Source organism: Primulina tabacum, chromosome 15, assembly GCF_025594145.1.
Source record: "Primulina tabacum isolate GXHZ01 chromosome 15, ASM2559414v2, whole genome shotgun sequence".
Taxonomy (NCBI): domain Eukaryota; kingdom Viridiplantae; phylum Streptophyta; class Magnoliopsida; order Lamiales; family Gesneriaceae; genus Primulina; species Primulina tabacum.
In genome coordinates, this window is record NC_134564.1 from 810,985 (window position 1) to 838,406 (window position 27,422).

A 27,422-nucleotide genomic window follows, 5' to 3' on the forward strand; every position below is an offset into this window, starting at 1 on the left:
TTTTCATTTTTGGTCTTTCTTTTGCGGACATGGATCCTAACATGGATTTTTGGAAGGAAACATGCATGTGTTGTGATTTTTTTAATATTATCTGAAAGAAAACATGACAGATTCGAGTTAAAAAAAGACAAAAAATGAAAAAACACACAAGTTATATGATTATAATTGCAAATTCATCGTTAATATGACCAAAAATGAAAAAATTAACAGGACTAAAAACACAATACATCTCTAACATAACAAAAAAAATGCAAATGATTAAACATGAAAATTCATTTTTAACAGGACAAAAAACGATTTACAAGACCAAAAAAATAAATTTTCCTTTTAGTTTACACGTATATTTCATTAAACCAAACAAAATATATCTATATTTTTGGGCAAGTAGTAAATTTTGTTGATCCATCAGTCTATTCGATTATGAAATAGCACAAGAAGTACTTGCAAAAAAAAAAAATAAAAAACGAAGATTTAAATACCATTAAACCATGTAAAACGAAACGTAACATTCAACCCCACCAAGAAAATAAAGGCATGAACGTAAGACAAGTAATTAAATAGATTAATTTATGATAATTCGTCAACTTCAAAATTGGACATTTCTTAAAAATTATTAATCTTGGAATTTAGTAAAATCCTACAGTTGAAATATGATCGTGGGCAGGTAAGAAGACTGTGAAAGTTCCAGACTTTAATTTATGTTGATAAAGATGTCTATAGTGTAGCTGTAAATATATATCATTGACAAGATTGAGAAATTCTCAGTTAGGGTCGTTTATATCAGTACTACTCTCACTCATGCACGTTTAACTTAACATTCTTTTAGATAAATATGTCTTTCAAGAGACTTGAACTCATGACCTCGCTCCGATACCAATTGTTAGGATCAAAGTGCTTATCATTAGGTAAAAAACTATAGCTATCAGCCAAGACACAACTTTATTTCTTTATTCTCTTGACACCGCATATTGCACTTACTTGGATGATAATGCGTTAAACTATTAGGTCCATGAGTTTTGGGAGGTGTCTGTCATCTGCTAGTGTTGTTTCATATTCTTAAAGATCAGTTTTACCTTACTTATACCGTCGATCATGTCCCCAATTTCCCTGAAAAAAAATAATGTTTAAGCTGGAGCTGTTTTGGAACTTGACATGGAAGTTGAATGTGCGAATCTTAATCAACCTTTAGGTAATAATATATTCAAGAAATATTTAAAAGAAAGAAACAAATAAAAATACAATATCTCATAAAATGACATCCGAGGCATGGAAGCTGGGATTTTTTTCTCTCAAAAATTTTAAGACAGGGTATATTCTACAAGTTGATGCCCGCATCAGCAGGGCAAATCTTCAACGGGGGCGAATTTTTTAAAATATATTATTTTTTCTGTAACTTTTAAAGTTTTATTTTAAATTCCTTTTGAAATAACAAAATTTCCCTGGATAAAATACTATTTAGGCTACAAATGTTATTTACACTCTATTATTATATTTATACTTTATCATATTATTAAAGTTGAGTGGTCTAGTGCAACTAACATTGATGTCATGGATTAATTTTATAGTACCAAAAATAGAATTCTCAAATTACAAAATTAATCTATTTTTTACTACTTCATAAGATATATCTGTTTGCACAAATTATAAACTAAGAATTTGGTAGATGAACATAGTGAAAATTGTAGAAAAAGATCCATGAACATCATCAAATTTAATTATGTTTTTATTAATTTAAACTACATTTTTACAAGAAAACTATAATGTTGTGCTGAAAAACCAAAGGAATTCAACTACTGGAAATGAGCGAACAACTAATTAAGAAAATTTGCAGAAACTTTGTTGAAGCTTTTGGATGAATTTTGTCGAGAAGCTTCTTCTGATAATTGCTGCTGGTTTTTTTTCAAATCTAAGATCAGTTTCAACCATCTTCCACGATCATCAATCATGGATCGTGGATCAACTTCCTTGATCATCGGTCCTTTAAACCAACCAATTACTCTTCAAACTTCATGGACTCTAACTCAATGACCTTTCTAAATCCAGGCTTGAAGAATTTGGGTCCAACAATATCATAAAAATATATAATAGTAAAATTGTAATTTTCACATAAAAGTAACATATCTCACCAACTTTGCAAAATCTTTAAACTACTTATAATACAAACTCCTGCATAAAAATAAAAAAAAAAAATTACAGTAAACCATGAATTTGTAAATCTGTTGTTCGAAATATCATATTTTCCTTAATTGTCATTGCATAATAAACTTGAAATATTTTTAAAAAATTGAATCGTAAAGAAATATAACTGAAAAAGCTAACCTAAAGTCATACAAAGTGTCGACTTTGATCGGGAAAAATACCCATTGTGATTAAAGGATCCATTTTTTAGGAAGGTGCCAATTTTTTTACATTTTTTTATTTTTTGGATCTCACACTTAATTTAATTTAATTTAATTGCCCACTAAGCAGGATTAATAATCCAATTCAAACCATAACGTTAGTCTGTCTTCTAGTATCATGGAATTCCACCAATCCAGATTCCACCACGCATCCTTCTACTCTAAGTTAGAATCATAAATATCTAAATCTATACTCAAATAAAAAGTATTTATTTTAATTAAATTTAATTTTTATTGATATTTATAAGATTATGTACATAAATATATACATGTATATATATGTTTTCATGTTACACAAAAAAATAACTCTATCACTAAATTAACCTATGATTTGGGGTTGGGATGGTCAGTCTCTTAAACCAAATTATTTAATTATTTGTCACATTTGAGTACGAAAAAGACTTCCAAATTTTAGTTAATCAGATAATTTATTAGGAAAAACAAATTTTTTTCCGTTAACTTACCTCGTGGAGTAGGTATCTTGTTAGACGATCTCACGGATCTTTATCTGTGAGACGAGTCCAATCCTACCGATATTGACAATAAAAAGTAATATTCTTAGCATAAAAAATAATATTTTTTCATGGATGACCCAAATAAGAGATATGTCTCACAAAATACGACCCGCGAGACCGTCTCACACAAGTTTTTGTCTACCTCGTGTTAGGGTTTTGCAAGCGTTTAAATTTTGTTTTTTTTTACATTAACTATGCTTCTCTTTTTTTTTTTTTTGGCTTTTAGTCAAATTTTCACGAAGTGCTGACCTGATATTTAGAATTATTTATGTTGTATCGACAATTGCAGACTTATCCGACGTTTCGATCAAAATAGGCAGAAATGCAAAAGGGAACAAGTTATTTTCCCAATTTATTTATTATAACTCGAATTGGCTATATTGTAAAAATCAAGCCCACCCCACCTGTATATAAATGTGATTCGAACCTCCATCGTTCCTCACAAGAAAAAAGAGATTCTTTCACGCACACCACCTCCTTTCAACTCCTAAAATCAATGGCTTCCCTTGTAATATCTACCATCAATTCGCATTATTATTCGACAAAGAATCAGGTTTCGAATAAATCCTGTCTGATAAACGATGAATCCAAGTTCAAGAAAACAGTCGCAGCTTCTGAGAAAACGATGAAATTAGTTAAACATCGGAGCTTAACTGTTACGAATGTTGCGACAAAACCTCCGGCAGTCGCCCCTCCGACGGAGCAAGTTTGGGGGAATGATCAGAAGCTTGTTGCATGGAGAAGCGTACAGCAGGAGAGATGGGAAGGAGAGCTTGACGTTCAAGGAGAAATCCCGTTATGGCTGGTAATTAAAAGGAAATAATATATAAATTTCTTTAAAAATTAAGTTTTAATGCGTATTTAATCTCTTGCTTCGAAGCACCACTTATCTATTGCTATTTATTTCATTTAAAATTTAAAATTTTATGTGATCAATCTCTTTAAAAGAACAAACGTAGGCGAATATTACATGGGATGGCTGATTCCAATTTTTTTTTTTTTTTTGCATGTAAAGCCAAATCTATAACTAATATTAGAACAATATTTTATATCACAATGATTAAATTAATTAATTGTTATTATAACAATTATTATGTTTGATCCATGCAGAGTGGAACATACCTAAGGAACGGCCCCGGACTATGGCACATCGGAGACTACGACTTCCGCCACCTCTTCGACGGCTATGCTACCCTCGTCCGCCTCCATTTCGAAAACGGCCGTCTCATAATGGGCCACCGCCAGATCGAGTCCGACGCCTACAAAGCCGCCAAAAAAAACAACAAACTCTGCTACCGCGAATTCTCCGAAGTCCCGAAATCGGACAGCTTCTTGTCCTACATAGGGGACCTCGCAAAACTCTTCTCCGGCGCTTCTTTGACTGATAACGCCAACACCGGTGTCGTGAAACTCGGAGATGGGCGGGTCGTTTGCCTGACCGAAACCATTAAAGGGTCCATCGTCATTGATCCGGATTCATTGGATACAATCGGGAAATTTGAATACAGTGACAATTTGGGGGGGTTGATTCATTCGGCACATCCCATTGTTACAGATACCGAATTCTTGACGCTGTTGCCTGACTTGATAAATCCGGGGTACTTGGTGGTGAGGATGGATCGGGGTACAAACGAAAGGCGGGTTATCGGTCGGGTTAGTTGTCGGGGCGGGCCAGCACCTGGTTGGGTTCATTCTTTCCCCGTGACCGAGCATTACGTGGTGGTGCCGGAGATGCCGCTGAGGTATTGTGCGCAGAATTTGCTTAAGGCGGAGCCAGCGCCACTCTTCAAGTTCGAGTGGCATCCCAAGTCCAAAGCTTACATGCATGTTATGTGCAAGGCTAGTGGCAAGATTGTGAGTATCTTTCCTCTTTTAATTATATAAAATAAATTAATAAATTTTTACACCTTTTGATAGAATGTAATGAATAATTTGAAATGAAGGTGGCAAGTGTAGAAGTTCCACTATTCGTGACATTCCATTTCATAAACGCATACGAAGAGAAAGACGAAGAAGGGAGAGTGACGGCCGTCATCGCCGATTGCTGCGAACACAACGCCGACGCAACCATCTTGCAGAAGCTCGTCCTACAAAATCTCCGATCCTTTTCCGGCCAAGATGTCCTACCGGACGCAAGGTAATGTTTAAATGAACGTTATATATATTTCCCAAGAACGTGTGTATATATATTTTTAATTGGTAACTTAAGTTGGATTGACTTCTTGGATTTCGATCATTTAGCTAATTAGTCAAAGTTAAGCTTCAGTACAATTACTTGGTATTTTTTCAACTTATATTATATAATATATGAGTGATATATATTATAAAATTGGAAAACAATAATACAAAATTGCTTACATATAAAATAAAATATAATGGGGTAAATGGCCGGCATAGATTCGTCCCGTTAATTAATAAGTTAGTGGACTAATAATGAAAATATTGATTAAAGAGGCCACCACTTTCGATGCAAAATATCAACGGCGAAAGCGACGGGGGATATTGGATTTGCTGACCCCATACGTAATCTCCCTGCATGCATGGGGTACTTTACTATTATGTAATGCAAGTGATTAAGAAGACGTTACGTGTACGTATTTAATTCGATAACTTAATCGAAATTATAAAAATTACAAATTTTTTAATCTAATATTTTTCGTTCTTGATGTCTATTTGCTTTTGTGAAACGGTCTCACGAATCTTTATCTGTGAGACGGGTCAATCCTACCGATATTCACAATAAAAAGTAACATTCTTAGCATAAAAAGTAATACTTTTTCATGGATGTCCAAATAAGAGACACATCTCACAAAATACGACCCGTGAGACCGTCACACCCAAGTTTTTGTCTTTGCTTTTACATTATTATAATATTCAAAGATAAGAATTTCAAAAAGTATAAAGTTTAATTTTAATACAATAACATGCAAATTAATTGGTTTGAATAGGGTTGGAAGATTCAGAATTCCGATGGATGGAAGCCCATATGGAAGTCTAGAGGCAGCTTTAGAACCAAATGAACATGGGAAAGGGATGGATATGTGCAGTATAAATCCTAATTATTTGGGTAAGAAATATAGATATGCCTATGCTTGTGGTGCTCAAAGACCTTGCAACTTCCCCAACACTCTTACAAAGGTCAGGTTTTTTATTTCACAATGGCATGCTACAGATTATATTTCCTCTGGTTATTTAGCTCATTTTTGCGATATTTGAATGTTCAGATTGACTTGGTGGAGAAGAAGGCAAAGAACTGGCTCGACGAGGGTTCTATACCATCTGAACCTTTCTTTGTAGCACGGCCCGGCGCGACAGAGGAAGATGATGGTGAGACAAATCCTGTTTTGTGTATTCTTTGTGTTTTTGACACATTCATTCGAGTATATGAATATTATCCTGAAATAAAATTCGATCGAATTCTTATGACGTTAAACGTGTCCCGAATAGGAGTCGTCATCTCAATGATCAGCGACAAAAACGGGGAAGGATATGCTTTACTACTCGATGGATCAACATTTGAAGAAATCGCCAGAGCAAAATTCCCGTACGGTCTTCCATATGGACTGCATGGATGTTGGGTTCCGAAGACATGAGAATGAACTTGGAAAAAAATACTCGTGGCATAGTATACTTATTGTGTCTCGTTCATCCATGTGCTTGTAGTTTGAATCACAGTTTATTAAATTTTACCACGTTGATCGATATGTAAGTTCCATATGTAAGTCGTTCCGAACATCGGTGTGGTCATCATAAATACTAAGATGTAAGAAGGGTCAAACGCAATGCAGTATAGGCACCAGGCAGCACTTGTTCTATATCTTCTCCTAGGAATATTTTGTTGTACGTAAATTTCATATTTACGATAGCAAAAGTATATTCCTTATTCCGAAGAGACTGGCACACTATCCTTAATCTTCCTCCCCTCTTTTCCATGTCTGTGATAAAGATTTCATCGACGAGATAGAGATAAACGTAATACAGGAAAACAGAGAGATTTGTTGTTAATATGCGCAAGGGTTTTAATGACTAGTGAAGCACAATAATCAAAATATGATTCTAATACTTATAACATCAATCACTGGATCCTACAAATACCTCTTCTGTTCCGAGGCATTCAAGAAGTAAAATGAATGAAACGAATGCGAGGACCTATAAAAGAAGGAAACAACATGAGGGGCATAGCAGGAAGTCACAAGTGTTTGTTTTGGCAGCCATGTAGCACTTGGTCAATTGGGGTCTAGAAATATTTTGAAACAAGAAACCTTTCTTCCCATATATACAAATTCTACCACAAATACAGATCATTAAAATAAAACACTAATAGGATATATAGAGCAACTGGAATATTATGAATCTTAGGACAGATTAATCACAAGGCGGACATAATTTTGCATGTCCAAACATTTGTTTGAGTATATGAATACCTACTTGTGGATGGAACTTCTACGTATGCATCTACTTATACAGGAAACGACAATTTGTTTCCTACAATGTCCCGGTAAGGCAACACATTAGTTGCATTATCAAATAGACTAATCTCATCCGTAAGAAAAAACCATAACATATCACCTGTAAATAGCGTGAGAACATGTGGTCAGTGATGGAAGGTAAATATTAAGTATCTGCACCCATCATGCATGTAAACAAATAGTATCACAGTTCAAATCCAGCAGAAGGAAATCTATTTTGGTTGTTACACTGTGAAAGTCCGCATCAGAGGAGACATAATTCAAAAAACAAATAATCTCATTAGTGCAAAATACAAGCCATAACAGGTCCAAACTACCCATGGTAATGCTTCACGTGACAATCTTTACGGGACTCGAACCACCAAACTCGAGAAAGACTCTGGGAGAATATGCGATCAACCTTTCAGATGTCCATGATGCGGTCGATCAGAATGAACCTAATATAAAAGTCATCTAATAAAATCACAGCAAAACTGTAACTGCTGACATCGGTGCTAGAATAAAAGGAAGTGACACAATAAAGCAGCTTGATGCATTTACATCAGAACAACGATCAACTCATACCAGCACATATACTTGTGTTTACACTACAACAATGATGGGTGCAGCTATGGGACGATGCAGGTTCATACATAATAACATAAATGATCTTGAATGAAAAAATGATAATAATAGATCAAATTAACCATTGAAAAATAACAATATATATTGATACTTCTAGGAATACACTTTTTTTAAATTATTGATTATTGATATTTCATATTTTTCTTAGTATGTGGGAGAAGGGTACGTGTAGCTAGTGTGAAATCATGGAAACAGGGAGAAGACGAGAGAATTGATATGTGATAGATGGAAAAAATTTGAATAAATTTGTATCATGGAAAGCTCAAGGAGACACATTATCATCTCTTAATAAAGAGCACAATTTTTCTCAAGGAGACTCAAATTCAATCACCATCTTCAACCAACTTTTGAGTAGCGCTGAACACATTAATTACTGGAAAATGGAAATCTTGAAATTTTTTTCATTTCCAGGGTTAGTACTTTCCCAACGTCTGGATTTGAGGAATAAATTGTCATTTTCACTGTGCCAGAGTCCGGCTCTGGTAATGAGTCCAACGACAAATGACTTGTCAAAATAGAAATACAATACTAAAGCAAGCAAATGAAGGCACCGGATTCAGTGTTAAATTTATATGGTAAGAGGTGAAAAGAACGACCAAATTTCATTTCATAGTTTGCTGATGTTAATGGAGACATAGGACATAGGTTGCAGCTTAGTGATAGATAGCTGATTTCATATGTAACCCAAATGAAGCAATTTTATAAAACTGACCCAAAGTCAAATTGCTCCCCAATTCAAGCATTAAACAAACAAGTAACACAATTTCAAGAAAAATCAATTCGGACGCAGCATTCTCAAGACATTTGGAAAACTTGACTCACCTAAGGAAATCACAACCACTATCACTGCTGCTGATGCTGTGGCGGGGCATTTGGGGGAGGGGGCATTCCAGGCCTTGGGGGACCAAACATAGGAACCTGCCCGCCCGGAGGAGGTGGCATTCCAGGTCTTGGAGGCTGCTGCCCAGAAGGCGGAGCTCCAGGCATCCCAGGTCTTGGTGGTCCCTGCAGTGGCGGAGGGCCCCTCATCATCTGAGGGAGCGGCATCATTGGAGGCCTCTGTCCAAACTGTGGAGGTGGAGCAAAGTGGCCTGGTGCTCCACCAGGCCTGAATTGAGGAGGAGGCGGCATAGGTGCCCCCGGCATTCCTGGCATCCCCGGCCTCAGAGGAAACCCGCCTGGGGGAGGCACAGTAGGGGGGCGCACCACCGGAGGCTGTGGTGGGTAAGACATCGGCGGCATAGAAATCTGCGGCGGACGTGAAATCTGGGGTTGCATCATCCCGGGAGCTGGTCCACCAACGCCCCTAACGGGCCCAGCAAGTCCGGGCTGAGCTTGCATCAACGGTCCCGTAGTAACACCTCTGCCAGCAGCACGCCCAATTCCAGGGCCAGAAACAGCATTAGCGGCGTTTGACTTAACGCGAGACTCGTCGGGTGGCGGAGGTCCCTCGACTTGAAGTGCAATAACTTCTTCACCACGGAGAAGCACGAGGCCAAGCGTACGACGGTCTTCGCGCTCTTCCTTGGACCCCTTAGTCGGGGGAAGTTTACGAAACTCTTCGCAATCACCAAGAACGAGATTCATGTGCCGATCAAACGCCATAAATTTCCCCACCAGCTGACGGCCGTCTTGTATCGTCACGCGCATGCGATAATTTATGTATTGAAGCATTTTTGAACTCTTGGACATCGACATTGCAGCAGTTCTGCTAGTCACTGAGAAACGATGTTTTGGGGTTTCAAATGTCGCAAGGAATCGCTCTGCTTGAGTTCTTGAATAGCCACTTTTTACTCTTAACTAATAAATAATGTATTTATTGTCATTATTCTTAATTTCTTTGTACAAATATTTTTAACGAATTAAAACTCCTGTATTTTGCAGTCTTGAACCAAAAACCCAAATATGTTTTCAGAACAATAATTACTTGAATCATTTTTATAATTAAAGAAACCTATCGATACTCACGGGGAATTTAGGGTCCGATTCCGGCAAACGTCACTAGTACAGACGCAGGTTGAAATTGTCCTGAGCCTGAAATTTCACAAATAAAATCGTTAGGAGGGGGCAGGAGGGTGTCCTGGCGTAGCCCCTCGGATATATGGGGAGAGCAGCTAAGAGTACTGCTGAAAACAATATATTGAATGAATCAAATGAACACTCAAACCTGGTATTTATAGGAGAATAACTGGGCTCTTGATGTGCCTGTCTTCCATTTGAGCTTGAGAAGGGCCAGGGGTAACGAGCCCATCTATGGATAATCACTGATAATCTAATTAATTATGTTTAAAATTCGACTCATCGGGAAAAAAAATTAAATGTTGCATGAGTTAGACCTGTTTGCTTTTGATTACAATGCACTTAAAGTTGTTCTTTTTCTTACCAACATGGATTAAAAAGAAAATTAGATAAATTTATATTAAATGAAACTCCATAAAATCTGGGTGTCCATAATTACACAGCTAAGTAATTCATGGTTGAAGCAAAGAGGGTTGACTTCGACATTTTTAAGGAAAGCCAATGTGAAACCTCAAAATGAATCAGCTAGATTCATGCTTACGTGACCTTAACATTCAAAGCCACAACTCTATAAAAACTGACTATGCATACAAAATGTTGAGCAAGAATCGATCCCCACAGCCCTCAGAGATCATTCAAGTTCATGGCGCGATTGTTTCTACTTGCCCTCGTATTTTCCACTGTGATCGCCATAGAGGGGGCGCCGGCTCCCAATAACAAGAAGGTCAAGTGTAAGGAGAACAAGTTATACCCGCAATGTGCACGAAGGGAAGATCTTTTCTGTCCCGATTCGTGTCCACGAGACTGCGCAGTCGAGTGCCGTTCATGCCAACCAGTTTGTCTCCCGCCCAAGCCTAGTAAGGTCAAGTGTGTGGACGGGCCCAAAAAATGCAAGAACTTGTTGTGCCCAGCTTCTTGCCCTGAGACTTGTGTGGCTAACTGTGCTGCCTGCCAAGCAGTTTGCCCACCTCCGCCACCACCACCAGTTGCGACTCCTAGCCCACCACCACCGGTTGTGACTAGTAGCTCACCTCCACCACCGCCGGTAATTTCCACCCCATTGCCACCTACTCCCTACATCCCACCTCCACCAGACAGCTCGGAGGCTGCAGGTGGGAAGATGGTCCGTTGCAAAAGCAAGTTATTCCCAGACTGCAAAGAAGAACACCGTTGTCCAGCCGCGTGTCCTGGTCGTTGTGAGGTTAATTGTGTCACTTGCAGCCCCGTGTGCGGTGAGTTTAAAGAATACAAATACCAAATGGTTCAACTTCTCAGAAGTATGATAACCTTCTTTCTCTTCTTTTCTTCTAAACAGAGTGCAATATGCCTGGAGCCGTGTGTCAAGACCCGAGATTCATCGGTGCCGATGGATTAACGTTCTACTTCCATGGAAAAAAGGACAAAGACTTCTGCCTAGTTTCGGACACCAACCTACACATCAACGCACATTTCATCGGAAGAAGAAACATCAAAATGGGAAGGGACTTCACATGGGTTCATTCCCTCGGAATTCTATTCGAAAACCATCGAATCTACGTCGGGGCGAAAAAGACAGCGACATGGGACAACACTAAAGACCGGTTAGATCTCTCGTTCGATGGGCAACCCGTTTATATAACCGAAGGAGAGGGCGTGAAGTGGCAATCAAACTCAGCATCTGGCACCAGAATCACACGAACCCGGATCACAAATGCAGTTGTAATCGAAGTTGAAGGCAACTTCCGGATCAAAGCCACAGTCGTGCCTATCACGAAGCAAGAATCACAGATTCACAAATACAACATCACAGACGACGATTGCTTTGCTCATCTGGACCTGGGATTCAAATTTTACTCGTTGAGCGGGGACGTGACGGGTGTTTTGGGCCAAACATACGCAAGCAACTATGTAAGCAGAGTTAAGATGGGAATCGACATGCCGGTTTTGGGCGGAGACAGGGAATTTGGCTCTTCGAGTGTGTTCTCTACGGACTGTGCTGCTGCAAGATTCAAATATGGGACACAAGAAAGCCTTTGGAAAGATTATAAGTCTGCAAAGTAGAATTGTCCCAGAAATTTGTCGATCAAGTATTATGTGAAATTATACTGACTGATACAAGTACGTGTCTGATTTGATCATAAAATAATTAAGCTTCTTCTATTGGCTGCAAGATCAACTACATCAACAGAGGGCCTTTCATGGTTGAAACACAACTATTTTTTGTCAAGTAGTCCATACGTTGTTACCTCTTCATTCATTATAGCTCATCCAGAACTGTGTAAAAAACCGGAATCAGAGAAAAACCGATGGTTAATCAAATCTAATTTATTCAAACAGTGAGAGAGTGTTTGGTATGGGTGATAAGGTGGGTTTATAAAATTTAACCCACCTTATCCCTTGTTTGGTACGAGTGATTATTTAACCAAGTCAATCCCTCCTATGAATGATTAGGTTATATTAACTGGGATCCTCTTCGTCCCTTAGGATTATTTATCCTACTCTTAATCCATCCTATTTTTCCAATTTTACCCTTCTCCTAAATCCAAACTCACCACCACTTCCCTCCACCGACCGACCACCCCCGCCGCCGGCCTACCCCCGTCGTCGGCCGTCGCCCGCCGCCGCCGAATCCGCCGGCCGCCGACGCCGATCACCCCCTTCGACCCCCGCCGGCCGTCCCCCGACGCTGCCGCTGCCGACCAGCCCCTCCTCCTGCCTCCGCCGCCTCCGACCGACAATCACACCGTCTCACATTCTTAATAATCATACCAAACATAATATTATTTTATCATTATCTACTTCAATCATTTTTTTATCATTTATGTGTTAATCATTCTGTAATCTTATCATTTAAACCAAACATAGCATGAAATTTAATTTCCGGAGTTAAACAGTCGATGTAAATCACTCCAAGAAATAGGCTAAAGTTTACTTTGTCCATTTCAAAATTTTCCAGAATTACCCAAATGGGATTAAAATGATTAAATGAAGGAATGACAGATTGCAAGTTGTTGGACCAAACCAAAGATAATGGGATTAAATAGTATTTCGATTTCTTAATAGAAAAAATACGACTAATCCAACGTTATAGTCTGAAATTCATATTCTAGACATTCGTTTAAGTGCTAAGGAAATGTTATTAAAACTATACCTGTAAGAGAAAAACATACAACCTCGAGAAGATATCATCGTTGACAGGAAGAACAGTAGTAGACTCAACTTCGATGGACCCGTATTCTTCAGCGAAGACCAATCAAGCATACAAATGAAGATGCAAATAGACTTTGATCAAGAAAGAATTGAACACATAAAGGTGTATAAAAAAAGATCAATTTGCAGCTCAAGGGCAAAATACTAATATTATTAGCTATCTTGAGACAATCTACTTACTGCATAAAGGAGAAATGAACAGCTTGTTACATGAAGAACACTTTCATGCTTGGTACGAGGAGCACACAACTTAGTGAGAGCGTCAATTCTGATACCAAGAGTTGTATGAAACCCGACTTAGATATAACACAATTTTTTAAACACTTTGAATGTGTCTTGGAGGACAAGAGGTACAATGAACTGATGTGTGAATTTGAGACGCGCCCAAAATTACCAAGACTAAAGCTTGAAAGTTCTCCCGATTTTGCGTCGGACTTTTTGAGATTTATAGCCCCACTATTTTTAAATATTTCATAGAGTTTGATTTGATTGCAACTGTTTATATGAAATATAAAAATTAAACTCAACCATCGTTTCAATATGTTGTTGGGTCAATTGATAATGATGAAGAATGGAGAATGACATTTAATTTCAAGAACAAGATGATTTCATGTAGCCGTTGGAAATTTGAGATAATTAGACTATTGTGTTGTGAAAGTGTGGAAAAAAAAAAAAAAAACTTTCAGAGGTTTTGAAAATAACAAGGAGTGGAGTGGTACAAGATCATATGGGAAATGAAGTCGAGGAAGATCCTAAGCTAAGGAGTATAGAACAGTATAGGAGGCTTTGTACGACACTCATAAACTAGCAACCGAAGCATCCGCCTACCCATCAGCGTTCTATTCTTATTGATTGCAAGAAGTGCAGTCATTGGGAGAGATATTATTGAGCGCAATAATTGTCCATGTTGAGTAAACCAATCGAAATGTATGTGCGATGATGTACAACATAAAATATTTAAGTTATACATTTGTCATCAATTATAACTTTTGGTAAAATAAAACTCGTTGTCATATAATAAGTGTGAATGAAAAGTAGTTTTTTCTAATTCATATTACATGTTTAAATGATATTTAGTTTAATTAATTATGGTCTAAATCTACACACATGGATTGCTACACGGAAAAGATAGGAAACAAAATAATAGAGAAACAAAAGAAAAAATTAAGTCTTCTCTCTCAACAGCACACATGCTATCTCTCTCTCTTGACCCAACACCAAGAAGATAAAAATAGCAAGAGAAAAAAAAAAGTCATCGAAAAACACATTGGAGGATGAAACTTGGTTGTGTGAAAGTTTCTTGGCCCAAAATTGGCAGAGTTTTGGTACGAGAATAATGACAGAATGGTTTCTAATTCTACCAATACATAGAGTACCCTAAGATGGAAAAACCTCTATATATATATATATACTAGAAGTACCTTGGACAGAGGATAAAAAAAATTGGTTCGAAATCCAGCTCGGAGAAGCGTGAGATCTCAATTCCATCATGAAATAACATATAAACCAGAAGTTGGTGAAAGGCCTGCTGTAAATGAATAAAGAAAAGATATATCTAGAGATTTAGCACTATCATACAACTATAGATAGTAGTAGCGTACCCTGTTAATAATCTACACAAAACCAGTAATCTAAAGATAATGTTAAATGTTAGTTTCCATTGTAATAATCCGGAATACAACTGGAGCTCCTAGTGATGCCACTTTTGTTCTGTGATGTAGAACTCTTGTCCCTAGAGCTAAGAGATTTTGCCCTGTTCTTCTTGAACATCTCTCTCATGGCTTCAGCTTGGCAAAGCACAGGGTATGCCCTGCCGAGGCGATTGAACCTTGCACAAGTGTAGACATGGGCACGCAAAGCCTCCTCTAGTTTCCCGCCATTCTTTTCCATCTCTTCTTTCACAGCCTCTGAGCAAAGCCCACAAACCATGAGCCCGGAGAACTTTTCACGCACCCTTTTCACGTACTCAGGAGTACACTCCTCGCATATACCGCAGCCCTCGCACTTGGCATCCTCTACCTCCGATATGGATGATAGGTTGTCCTTGCTTGTGTTTGAGTTTAAGGTTTCTTGGTTTATGAGTTCGAGTGAAATGTCCGACAAAGTTCGACGTAAGGTTTCCATCGGGAAGCTGGAGGATTTTTGAGTAACGACGTTGTTTTTTGTGAAGTTTTCACCAAATGTGATATCCCTATGAGGGGCCATTATGGGATTGTTTGAATGTGGAGATGGTGCTCTGCCCCCCCCAGCTTTTAATTTATAGGGATTAGAGTGTGTGGACAATAGGAGTTTGGACTCAATTATTTTGTTTGTTTTAGTCATGAATTACTCTCCATCAAATACTACTAAGAAAAATAAAATTCTCTCTTCAATTTTATATATTGCAACTCACACAAAATATGAACTACTTTGTTTATATGTTTCTGTTAATGTCAATCAGAATCAATGTATATAACAATCCATTTTCGTGTTTGTTTTTATCTTAAGAGTTTCATGTCCGAAAATTTTATGTACTCTCACTGACATGCAAATAAGTTAATGGATTCTTTGAATTGTACGTGATAGTTTTGTTTATTCACGGGAGATCATGCATGTTGCATCCATGAACACAAACCTTTGATGAAAAAGTACATGACATGACATCAAATTCTTGTTTTCTTTCTTTTTTTAAAAAAATATTTACTTTTCTTGTGTAAACAAATGCAAACACCAAACGCCATCACGAGAAAGCAATCAAAGCCCAACAATATATTAGAAAAAGGGTCGATACATATATAAGTATATAATTAAGTTACGAAGCATCAAATCAATTCACATGAATCTTGGACTTGAGCTGAAAGAGAGTAGTACGTGGCTTTTAAGTTTGTTTCTCAGTGATGATGAATCCATGCATTGCATAGATAGCATGTTTTTATGTATCACTACTGCAGCTTTGTACTCAACTCATGTGTTGTAACCCCAGTTGGGGACGTGCAATGTATTTCGTTTGATTATTCATATTTATATTGTTTTGTGTTTAACTCAGATTCTTCAAAGGACTAGTGTCATACAACATCGTTTTGTCTAAATATACTGATTTCTCATCCTTGTATTATATCTTTCATCATGTCGTTTACAAGCAAAACGGTGCCTTAATAGCGATGAATCCTAATCTGTTACTTTATTTTGATAGATAACTAAAGCTGAAAATTGAGCTGATACAGTATCAAAATCACAAACTGGCTATAAATTTTTATTTTTAGGCAATTGTTCATATCATGTTCTACTTGCATTTTGTATTTGCTATAACTAGAAAGAACTGAGCACCTTTCGTGCACATGGGCAGTATATTCTTTTACAAAAATTGCACCAAGCAACCAACGATACAAACTTAAAAATTTAGATATTTTGAGAACTAAAATTTTAATCTTACAAAAAATCACCCAAAATTTGAGTCTGCAACTTATTTCGTCACATCCGCTCACTAATGTATACCAAATTGGATAAAAACAAGGGACCATTTTTTGGGCAGCTGTAAATGAGCCCGATGCGCCAGGTGAAGAAAATGGAACTTCAAAATCATGACTCGGAATTTCTGCGCATTCTCTTCTTTGTTTTATCCTGCTCTCGGTACCTTACTCTTCTTTCCTCCCTCTGTCGCTTCCTTGACAGTTGTTCTTCCTTTGCGCGCTCCACTTCTTGCACCTTCCGCTTGGCTTCTTCCTTGAATTTACGTTTTTTCATCTACAGGAAACAAAAGTTAAAAGTGTCACATAAAGATGTACGACAGAGCTAAATTTGATCCGCTTGGATGCTTATAATGACACCTAAAAAAGTGTCGTCAGAAAAAGCAACCTCTGTTTGTGACACAAACTAACTAGATCAGTAGAGGCGTCGTTAATTTTCTAAAATATTCTAATTTGAATCCATGGGTGAGGAAATGTGTAATGGCAAAAAAATCTTTATTTTTGCGGGTTCACAGTATTTGTTTCAACTCAATTTATGTTGCAGAAAACAAATACTAGAATCCAGCAGGACGAGTGGAGGTGATTATTTCAAATCTTTTCTGTAAATTTTTGAAAACTTAAGGTTTTGCTACACAAATATAAAATTATCCTCCAAGCTCTCCGTTTCCTCGAGCCAAAAATCCTGGATCTGCCCCCAACGTCAGAATCAATATGAAAGCTAGTCTATTAAAAAAAAACAGGTACCAAGTCAGTTGTGAGACTTTGATTTTGATTGAAGGAACATCCCTACCTTTTCACTCCTCATGAGTTGAAGATGTTGAACAAGAGCATGCACTCTTCGCTCATGAGGCTCCATAACAACAGCTCGTCTCTTTTCAAGCAGTGGTCGCTTACGAGAGGGTGTGACCTTAGGCTTCGATGCAAATGGTAGAGCTGCCTGTAATGACTTGGGTATAACCAATGGATTGAACTTCCTAGGTTTTCTTTCAATTGGCTGTGTAGGCACATAGGTAAGAAAAACTCACGTCAATAAAGGAAAAAAAAAACACACTCAAACGGATGGGACAGACTTAGAAGCCCATATGTTTTCAATTACCTTGTATAGTGAATCCTTGTTGACTGGAATTGGAAGGTTCTGTTCCCTTCTTAGTTCAGCAACAGTTTTCATTCCTTGCCAGGTTTGATCACGAGGCAGTAATGCTGTTGTCAAAGGGTTGTAAAATTCAGGAACATCAACCTGAGTCCAAGCACGTAAAAAAACAATATCGCCCATTTTGATTTTATCCTCAAAAGTGCATCTAGCGATTGCTTCTTTTGCAAATCCACCTTTCTTTTTGAACTTGTTAGCAATCTCTTCTTTTGCAGCCTAAATAAGCAATGTGGTAAAAGAAAATATCATTTAAAATAAGGGCGCATAAAAACAGAGAAAATGAAATGAAACCATAATCTAAGCAAAAAAATTACAGATAAAAGTTAGTTTTCTTCAGTCAAAAATCTTGGTAAGAAAGTTGGAGATACCTTCTTTACTTGCCCACGGATTCCACTAACCGTGCGTATGGCAGCACCTTCAAACCTGGCTATTTCGAGATCGGAAGTGAACATATCTCCAATAAAAGCAGTTTTCTTGAAGATCTTGCAGGCATAACCAACGAGCTTGATCTTCTTCACAATCTTACTAGCATGGTTGAATTCCTGGATTGTGGCGGTAGCTGTGATCCTGAATGCTGACTGAAGCATACAGAAAGATATTGCAAGGGAAAAATGTTTACTAGGTTTTTAGAGGAAAAAAAGTTTCCAAACATAAGCAAACAAAACTTGCCCATTATAAGAAACAAAATGGGTAAAAAAAAGCACACTTCTTTTTGGGGAAAAATAAAACTTTCCGGTGTACGTGTTGTAGGATAAAGACAGATAATTTCGTCTCCAGACTGATTAAAATTTGGACAAACCACTGGGAGGATTCACCATTGTAAGTTACTCGGCAAGTCACTCCTCCCACATACCATGCATCCAATTTAACAGTTAACACAGCATCTCACTAATCTAGTTCTTCGTTTGCTTCACAATAACACTAGAATTTAAGTGATTTCGTCTTAGCACAGTGAAGTAAAATATTCATACTACCTGATTATTTGATAAATTTTGTACTGCTACCACCCCAGCGTGGGGCGGTGCAAGTGGGCCCCAAAACATGGCAAGACAATGCATATGCTCAGGAGTGTATTTGAGCATGCGGTGGCGACCATTACTGTCCTCAATCGCATAAATGGGTATGGTTTGATAGCGTCTCCATCCAATAGAAACAATAATCGGATCTCTAGTCTTCAACACTTTCTTGTGCCATCTATGACGCTTTATCCGTGCCTTCGGAGAGTAAAAAAAACAAAGAATTAATGGTGTTATAACTCGAAGAAGATAAAAGGTAACCAAATGGGCAACATCATCAAATAAAACATAGGAAAAATAATGTGTTCAGCACAGTACTGAACCTGCATATATCCAACATTTTCCTCTCCAAGGGCAAGTCCACCAACAAGAACAGGATGACAAGGATCAAAATTTTCAACCATCTCATAGGGAACACCATGAACTTCCAGTCTAAGATAAGTCCCAGTTCTGTAACCCTCTATCTCAGTGCGGGTTATATCATCAAGTTCGTTAAGTTCAGCCATGTTAACTTGCTTTTGAAGTTCAATCTCCTCCTTCAACTGCATAAATTAATTCAATTCATTATTTCATATAGCTCATGAATATTAGTACCAGAAATATTACCTTATCAAAGAAGCCACTTCCATTACTTTGACCATGGTCCGACTTGATCTCCTTACTGTCATCATCTGAAAACTCAGCACCATCATATGTGAACTAAAATTAAGGGCACAAAAGCTCAACATAGGCACACTGGATGCTGTGGAAATTTGTAAGAGATGGCCAAACAATATCAACATTTCAATACAGTTATATGCCCATTTAATACTCATTTCATGCCAGGTAGTTGTCACCAAAATTTCAAGAGGAATCAACAAAGCAAACCAACAACCAGAGACACATGACACGTTACAAAAAAGAACATGTAACACACTAACACTTGAAATGCAAGAGATTCATACAGCAGGGTTTGACAGCAACCCTGTCATCAGTTACCGCTCCCAAAAACAAAAAAACAGTAACATCATCAGAGAAGGATATCGAGCATCAAATTTGGCACGAAGTGCAAGTTTTTTCAGCTTCCGCTCCTCAGCTGCCGAGTTTTCATCCTTGTCAGCACCATCTCGATCATCTGCATGATGACTATTGAATTTCTGACCTGTTTCCAAGTCTTCAAATTCACCAAAGACAGCATCATCACCATCATTGGTAGTTTCCGAGATTTGATTTCTCAAGGATGCTTTTGACCAGTCTCCTGTGACAAAACGATCGCGAATGCTTGCAATTAGATCTTCGCTCTTCCAATTCTTTTGGCTTGCTGTATTTAAGAACTTCGAGCAATCATCAATATCAACATCATTCACATCAGTTCCTTCCTTCAACTTCTGCAAATAATCAATGATGGAGAGTTTACAACATGAAATGAAAAATATGAGTTGCATCAACATCGATAATGAACCTGACTAAGGCCATTTTATTACGTAAATGAGGATATCACACATGCAAGCAAACACGTTAGTGTGCACATGAGAGGGAGATCGAGTCAACAGTATTCAGGGGCAAACCTTGTTTCCTTCCCCTTTCGGCTTAAAGAATTCATCGTCCTCACTTTCCTCATCAATGCAGTCTGGAATATCATTTAAAGATTTTGAAGCAGGTTTCCCATACACCAGCTGCATAAGATTGATGTTCTGTCTCAAGGAGGTTTTCTCTGCCAAGGATTCCTTCCATTTTGAAATATTTCCCATCTCTTCTGCAAAGCAACCAAATTTAGTATGGAAAAAACATAATCTTTCTCAAACAATTAGGACCCTATTGATAGAGAGCGAGAAAAAAACTGCTTATGGTGCTTATTGATTACTTTGTCGGAATCAGGAAACTTTGAGAGAAAAGATGAATTCTTTACCATGATCTTCTTCAACCGCTGAAAAATCAGAATCAGAATATACATTTTCATCATTTTCATTTTCTGTCTCATCTTCATTGCTAGGATCTTGCTCATCTTCCTCAGAATCCTGGGTAGAAGGTATCATCGACAAAAATTGGTGTGCATTTCATTTCTAAAATGGAAGTGTTCTTTCCAAAAGTAACAATTAGAAATATGATACGGCCACCCACAACCACTACATGATAAGGCATAAATATAAAGATATCTAAAAGTGCACAAGGGTAGAATGAGATATTTGTCAAATAAATACCTTCAAATGATCAATATCTATGTCATTTTCAAATATAGCTTTTCTCCTCACCCCCCTTCCCTCGCAAGTATCAATCTTCTCAATCGGAGGCTTGTTCTCGGATGCAAAAAGGTTTTCCTCATCAGAACTATCATCTGTGGCTTCTGTGGATGAGTTCTTTTGAATAGTTGTCTCTCTCTCGGAAGAATCAAGAGCATCTACATCCTTTCCGTCACTTTCTTCATCCGAGTCATCGTTGTCATCTAGCATATATTGATCTATCGGTTCTAAAGGTTCTCCCAGATCAGGTAAGTCACTTTGGGCTTCTAATAATAAATTAGGTTTAAAAAGAGATATGAAGCTCTTTTCCAGCTTCTCATCAACAGAATATTTAGTGTTTTGCAATGATTTAACCAATTCAACCCCGACATCATGCTCCTTTCCTGGAAGAGAAAGGCCATATTTTAGAGAAGAAGAGCACAATAAATGAACTTAGTTACTCTTCACCTGCACACACAGTCTGTTCAATTGTAGTCCATAAAAATTATTCATTCAAATATACAAAAAAGTCAGGCATAAAATTGGTGTTTAAAGATAACAAAACGGACCAAGAAAGATGAAATTCAGCCAAATTTGAGAAACCTTGCACCAAGTACAATGCAATGCACAACCTATGACAATCCAAATTCCACATACAGTCAAATGATAAGGGGGATAATGCATAATGCTAGACAAAGTGTAAACCTTTGTGCATCATTCCAGTACTAGCTCCATCATTATTAGAAAACTGCACGAAGTGGTCATTTATATTTATGTAGACAGCATCTTTGTCATAAAGGAGATCTCCCAGACCACACATAGGAGCATAAAATAGCTTTTCCTTGTCACGCAATCCCTTCTTTTTGGCAGCTGAGGGCAGAGGACAAGGATCAGCTAATGAAGTATATCCAACCGAAGGGAAATCACCAACACCAGCAATATGGACCTGTGGTACAATGTAGATTAGCCAAAATGCAGTTATATGAATAACATGCAGAGGAAAATTATATGTTTGTGACACAAGAATGGAGATATAAAGTCGCAGAAACAAGGGAGTGTTGTGCAAATTGTAGTCAAATTTAGAAATGATACGGTTCATCATTGGAGGGAGAAATCAGAATAAATGGTAGATTTCGTCAAAGCACTTGACCCTGTTAATGTAAATAAACCACAACAGAGGTCTACAATCCAGAAACCATAAATTAAAAAAGCCCCTGACAAACTAGAAAGGCAATGAATTTTCATTTATCGCAAAATGGATGGAAATTTTACTTTTTGTTCTATCACAATGCAAAACCTGTTGCCTGATTTTCTAGCTGAGCTAATGAAAAAGTCAGAGACTCGGGCATCAAAGAAGAAATGGGAATGATGCACATAGTAACACAAGTTATAGAAATCACGGCTCATATTGACTGCCCATGTTTCACACATTAGCTTGGGCCGAGTAAAAGGTTTTTGGAGAGGCTTTGACAACAGGCATTAAACTGCAAAAATAAATCATATAATAAAGTAGGTACTCGAGGATAAATTTACAGTTCGACGCAAAGGAAACTTGCTAGCCTGAAATGTCCAGATCATGTACCTTTGTTCCTTTCTTCAAATTGCATCCACGTAAGTACCCATATAAGGTAATGTTTCTGTCACATTTGTTATCCATGCGCACTTTCTCTGGAGAAGTAACATCTTCAAAACGATCTACTAAAATGTAAGGATGAGAAACTCTCCAAGATAAAGGGGGGAATTTCATAACAGAAATAAACCTCGCCAAATTATGTACTTCACGTTTTGTGTACCTGTTTGAAACCAAGGCAATGCAGAACTACTTAAATTTACAGTTTCCATGAATGAGACCAGATAGGCGAAATAAATAAATCCTATGACAGCTAAAATAAACAGCACACAACTTACTTTCCATGAATAAGACCAGATAAGTAGAATAATTTGGCACCATCATATATCTCAGTCCAGAATCGATGCTTCAAACGTTGCTTTGTTTTCTTAAGTTTCTTTACATCCTTGAATTTGTCGAGATGCGTAAGAACACCCATCACCCTTGGGAATCCATGATTTTGCAATATGTTGAGGAACTCAAAGGTTTCCTGAAAACACAGGTAGACCCAGGGCAAGAAATGGGAAAAAATCATTTGCTGTGAATTTTTTAACCGGAAAGAGGAATCCCAACATATCTTAAAATAAATAATATATGGCAGATGATACTGAATCTTGCCAATTCTTTGACTAGATATACAGATTGCACATTCATTTTTTTCTCATGTTAGGTCACATACAAACTTATCCTTCTATTTGGCCATTATCTTGTTGTACCTATGACAGTCCAGAATTCTTTCATGTTTAACTTCTGAACTGTGATTTCAAACAATTTACTCTTTTTGACCCAAAAAAATACAATGCCTAGTCTTAATCCATTGGATGACAAAGTAATGAATTAAGAATATCTATGCACGTCTGCAAACTATTCACTTTGTTTTGTGTTACACACATAGTTATTTAAGGCGCAAGGCATACGTGTCCTGCAGCCTGAGGCGCACACTTTATTGAAGCGAAGCGCATTTAGTATAAATTTTTAGAAGTCACATATATAATGCAGATTTTGACTAAATGTTATATAAATAAAAACATATTTCACAAACTATTGAATAATAATCTATGTTGCATGGATACGGATACGGCGACACGTCAAATTTTGAAAATATAAGACACGATACGGCTAGGATACGACAATCATTAAAATATATATAAATATTATATATATTTATATTTATATAAATTTAGTATTGAAAAGAAAAAATTATAGACATAGATGTAATATTTCATTAATCATGATATATTAGGACTTAGGTACAAAATATTAAACGCAAAATCCATCTTAAGCAAGTAAAAAAAACAATCAAACATCCATATCGGTTGCAGGCGGCGGCGGCGGCGGCAATAGCAGCGGCAGACATAGAGAAGAAGGGCGACGCGATGAGTTGAGAGCGGCTTCAGCAGAAATAGAAAGAAAGATACGACAAATGTATATTGGATTTAAAAGACCAGCCCAATATATGTTAAAGTATTTTCCTTTTAGTCCCTAGAAATTTTAATTTTTTTTAATTGACCCCTAAAATTTTTAAGTATTTGCAATTTTGCCCAAACGTATCCGAAAAACGTATCCACGCCGTATCCATGGCGTGTCCTCGCCGTGTCCAAAACGTATCCGGCTGGTCAACCCTAAACAAAGTCAACGACACGGATTTGGGGTATCCGACACGCGTATCCGCGTATCGTATCCGTATCCGTGTCGTATCTGTATCCGATACTTCAAAAAAAAAATTTCAAGGTATCCGTGCTACATAGATAATAATCAATAATGTAAATAAAATATTCAGAATTCGACAATTTTATTGGCTCGAGTAGGCGTTAGAGGATGATAAATTATTTTTAAATTAGGATAAACATAAGTATATTGCTAGAATTAAAAGAAATAGAGAAGCTCTAATTGATTGCAACAAAAAAGAAGAAAAAGTAGGCTGGAATGAGGATGGGCTGAAATTGGGAGAGGAGAATGTAGCAGTCAAAATCTGAGAGAAACATAGGACTGCGGCTCATGCGTGTTGAGTTTTTAATAATCAAATGGTATGGCCTCAAGTTAATTGGGATTCAAATAATTGACTGGGCTAGGGTTATTTGTATATAAGTAAATACCCCCATCAATAACCGACAAAAAAATAAGGAGAAGGCCACGATTTCAAGAGGCGAGAAAAAGCACGCCTTTCATAACTATGGTTCCAAACCTAATGAGGAACTTTGCCACTGGAATTGCTATCAGCTCTCATAAAACAAGAGGCAAGAACTATTCTCCAAATACTTGAAAAAATCCACAGAAAAAAGGCCAAAATATTAAAGCTTACCATCTCAAAGCCATAGCTTCCATCGATGAGGAGTAGAGCTAAATCAGCAAATTTGGCACAATCTATCATCCCATTGATATCATTTGGACACTCCACAAACTGCAGTCGTCTTTGCTTACCTAAACCACAAATCCGCTGGTTATCCGTCAAAAAACACTAATCCTAACATCAATGGAAAAGGCATTGGAATCTAAAAAGCAGGTCTGTTTTAGTTTATAAATTCAATCAGAAACCAAAATAAGAGAATCTATGCTTTCATGACTTCATAAGTTAGCAAACATTAAAAATGTTAGGCATGTAATCCTTTTTCCAGAGGAAAGAGATGTTGCCACCCAAATCTTGAGACCTACTCCTTTTACCCGAATGGTAACAAAAAATTTCACCCTAAACTTTTCTGCGTCTTTAATTTTCCATGTTTCAACTCCAGAGAAACTCTTATGACAATAAATCTGGAAGAGAGTAGACATGACAATCAAACTCAACCTGATACAATCGTTATTGGACCTCGAACTTCAGGTAAGTTATGCTTCGTGTAATGTTTTACGAGACACTTAATCAGCAATGACTTCCCCACCTATAGAAAAATCGGAAACTTCTCAGTTTCAAAAATTCAAGGAAACAAAAATTATGTATATACATTACCAAGAAACAAAATAATATTATGCACGGAAACCTGAGGAGGTCCCTGGACTACAACAACAAAAGGAGCAGGTTCCCCTGTGGCACGATCGATTGTGGGAACATGAAGCTTCCGCTGCTCCTTCTCTGTAGCTCTTGCTTGCAGTCGCTTTGCTTTCACAGATGACGTGAATGCAAATGCCTAAAACAAAAACCATCCATATAACCCTAATTAATCACACATGCATCATTGAGCAGTACTGATGACTTAAACGCATGATGCGACTAAAAATGGGATACAGTGAATATATTTTCAAATCTTCATGCGCTGAAATTTTGAGAAATATATCCTCAGGTATTTGTCCTACATTACCCAACTTTTTAAACGTGAAACCACGATTTTCCATTGGTTGCAACGTATCTATATTAATAAAAACTGTGTCAACCGGTTCCATGTAGGAGTATTTTGCAAGCCAGATCAAGCTAAAGGTAAGAACCACCCAAAATTCACTCAAACTACAAGGCTTCACCAGATAAATTTTAACGAAGTTAAAAACGCGTGCTTCACTAATGCATACAAAGACAACTCTAAAGAACAATACATCAAAGTCGAAGCACATAAAAGAAGGGTAAAAAATTTGAACTCGAACCTTAGGATTGTTAATCTTCTTCTGTTCCTTAGTTAGGCCTTCTCCTGTATTTGGCTTTGATTTAGAGTTTTTCTTGGCAGAGGCTCCCGACTTTCGAGACCTGTGAGATTTGTGCCCCTGACCGCTGCTCGTATCATTTTCTTTCGCCATGATAGCAACTCAATTAGAAAGCTCGCCGCCGCGCGTACTCTAGTTCGACGGCGGATGTGGAACTGACGACACTTGACGGTTCAGGAGGCGCAAAGGAATATATCAAATCAGCCCAAAACGCACTATCATCTAGTCAGAGATAATAACCCAATAAGCCCGGCCCAATAATTCAAGGAAACCCATCATTAATAGGGTTGGTGAAATACTTGTCCAAAGTAAATCAACTTATTTTTTGCAATTTATTTTACAAAATATAATTGTTGGGGTATATTTTAATTAGGCCTAAAATGGGTCAAGTCCAAGTCCAAAAAGAAATAAAGAAAATTTGTATAAGATTCCATCAATAATTTGAATTGATTTGATAAATCAAAGTGCATACAAATAGAAATAGATCATAGAGATATAATGAGCAAAGTCACATAGAGATCATCAATAAAGGTAATAGTCGGGGAATGTTTGAAGAAAATAGCAAGTCCACATAAAGAGGGAAAACAATGACACACATCTCACACAAATTCTGGCAACTATCTGCAGAAGTCTTAGTCGTAGTTCAAGTAATTTTCACGTTTTTCATTCCATATTTCAGTAGTTCAAGTTGTTATTGTTCAGGTTTCAGTATCTTTCTTGTGTCTTGTAATTTTTAAAATTTATTGAAAATATAAATAATGTCAAAAAATTATTATTCAATTTCTAGTAGTTTTCTTTGTTTTGACGTTGTATTTATTTAGAAGATTATAACTGACAATCGAGTTTAGTACCTATAGCCGTTTTGATTTTTAGAAGTTAGAATTTATTGCTTTCACACAAGTTGGGGCATTTTTACATCTTGCACGTGTACATCACAGAAATATTGTGCAAACAGTAATAATATTTTATTTTGTATAATAAAAATATATATGTTTCAAAGACGATATTAAGCATTTACCATATTCGCGGATTTAGTTTTTACTTTCGAAAAATAGGCAAGGTAAAACAAAACATTTCCATGGTTATGTTATTATTTATTAAACAATATTTATGTGTTTTTTAAAAAGTAAATTAGTTTATTTCTTTTAACGATAAATATAT

At 37.2% G+C, this 27,422-nt stretch overlaps 5 protein-coding genes across 7 annotated transcripts; 2 read left to right on the forward strand and 3 right to left on the reverse strand.

The window, feature by feature from the left end:
• The first annotated feature begins 3,341 nt into the window (after nt 1-3,341).
• LOC142525750 (carotenoid cleavage dioxygenase 8 homolog B, chloroplastic) lies at nt 3,342-6,729 on the forward strand. Its single transcript, XM_075630038.1, has 6 exons — nt 3,342-3,719; nt 4,025-4,768; nt 4,858-5,051; nt 5,863-6,052; nt 6,139-6,241; nt 6,362-6,729. The coding sequence occupies exons 1-6, from the start codon at nt 3,411-3,413 to the stop codon at nt 6,505-6,507; spliced, it is 1,686 nt and encodes a 561-aa protein (XP_075486153.1). The 5' UTR covers nt 3,342-3,410; the 3' UTR covers nt 6,508-6,729.
• Nucleotides 6,730-7,459: 730 nt separating this feature from the next.
• Nucleotides 7,460-9,782, reverse strand: LOC142527919 (uncharacterized). Of its 2 annotated transcripts, none has more exons than XM_075632914.1 (2): nt 8,830-9,782; nt 7,460-7,820 (listed from the first exon to the last, which is right to left on the reverse strand). In XM_075632914.1, exon 1 carries the CDS (start codon nt 9,703-9,705, stop codon nt 8,851-8,853), a length of 855 nt encoding a protein of 284 aa, XP_075489029.1. In that variant the 5' UTR covers nt 9,706-9,782; the 3' UTR covers nt 7,460-7,820; nt 8,830-8,850. The 2 variants fall into 2 exon arrangements, with proteins under 2 accessions (XP_075489029.1, XP_075489030.1); XM_075632915.1 differs by having other exon boundaries at nt 8,821-9,782.
• Nucleotides 9,783-10,502: 720 nt separating this feature from the next.
• On the forward strand, nt 10,503-12,175 carry LOC142527137 (uncharacterized). Its single transcript, XM_075631859.1, has 2 exons — nt 10,503-11,258; nt 11,342-12,175. Exons 1-2 carry the CDS (start codon nt 10,670-10,672, stop codon nt 12,064-12,066), a joined length of 1,314 nt encoding a protein of 437 aa, XP_075487974.1. The 5' UTR covers nt 10,503-10,669; the 3' UTR covers nt 12,067-12,175.
• A 2,690-nt stretch (nt 12,176-14,865) lies between these two features.
• On the reverse strand, nt 14,866-15,420 carry LOC142527067 (uncharacterized). The gene has a single exon (XM_075631780.1). The coding sequence runs from the start codon at nt 15,418-15,420 to the stop codon at nt 14,866-14,868; it is 555 nt and encodes a 184-aa protein (XP_075487895.1).
• Nucleotides 15,421-16,504: 1,084 nt separating this feature from the next.
• On the reverse strand, nt 16,505-26,457 carry LOC142525754 (uncharacterized). 2 transcript variants are annotated; one of them, XM_075630045.1, is made up of 18 exons: nt 26,205-26,457; nt 25,610-25,756; nt 25,420-25,510; nt 24,937-25,055; nt 22,934-23,124; nt 22,608-22,818; nt 21,731-21,971; nt 21,008-21,429; nt 20,716-20,824; nt 20,375-20,559; nt 19,847-20,194; nt 19,434-19,517; nt 19,151-19,369; nt 18,786-19,025; nt 18,180-18,389; nt 17,758-18,027; nt 17,452-17,655; nt 16,505-16,938 (listed from the first exon to the last, which is right to left on the reverse strand). In XM_075630045.1, exons 1-18 carry the CDS (start codon nt 26,352-26,354, stop codon nt 16,774-16,776), a joined length of 3,606 nt encoding a protein of 1,201 aa, XP_075486160.1. In that variant the 5' UTR covers nt 26,355-26,457; the 3' UTR covers nt 16,505-16,773. The 2 variants fall into 2 exon arrangements, with proteins under 2 accessions (XP_075486160.1, XP_075486159.1); XM_075630044.1 differs by having other exon boundaries at nt 20,375-20,562.
• Between the last annotated feature and the right edge of the window lie 965 nt (nt 26,458-27,422).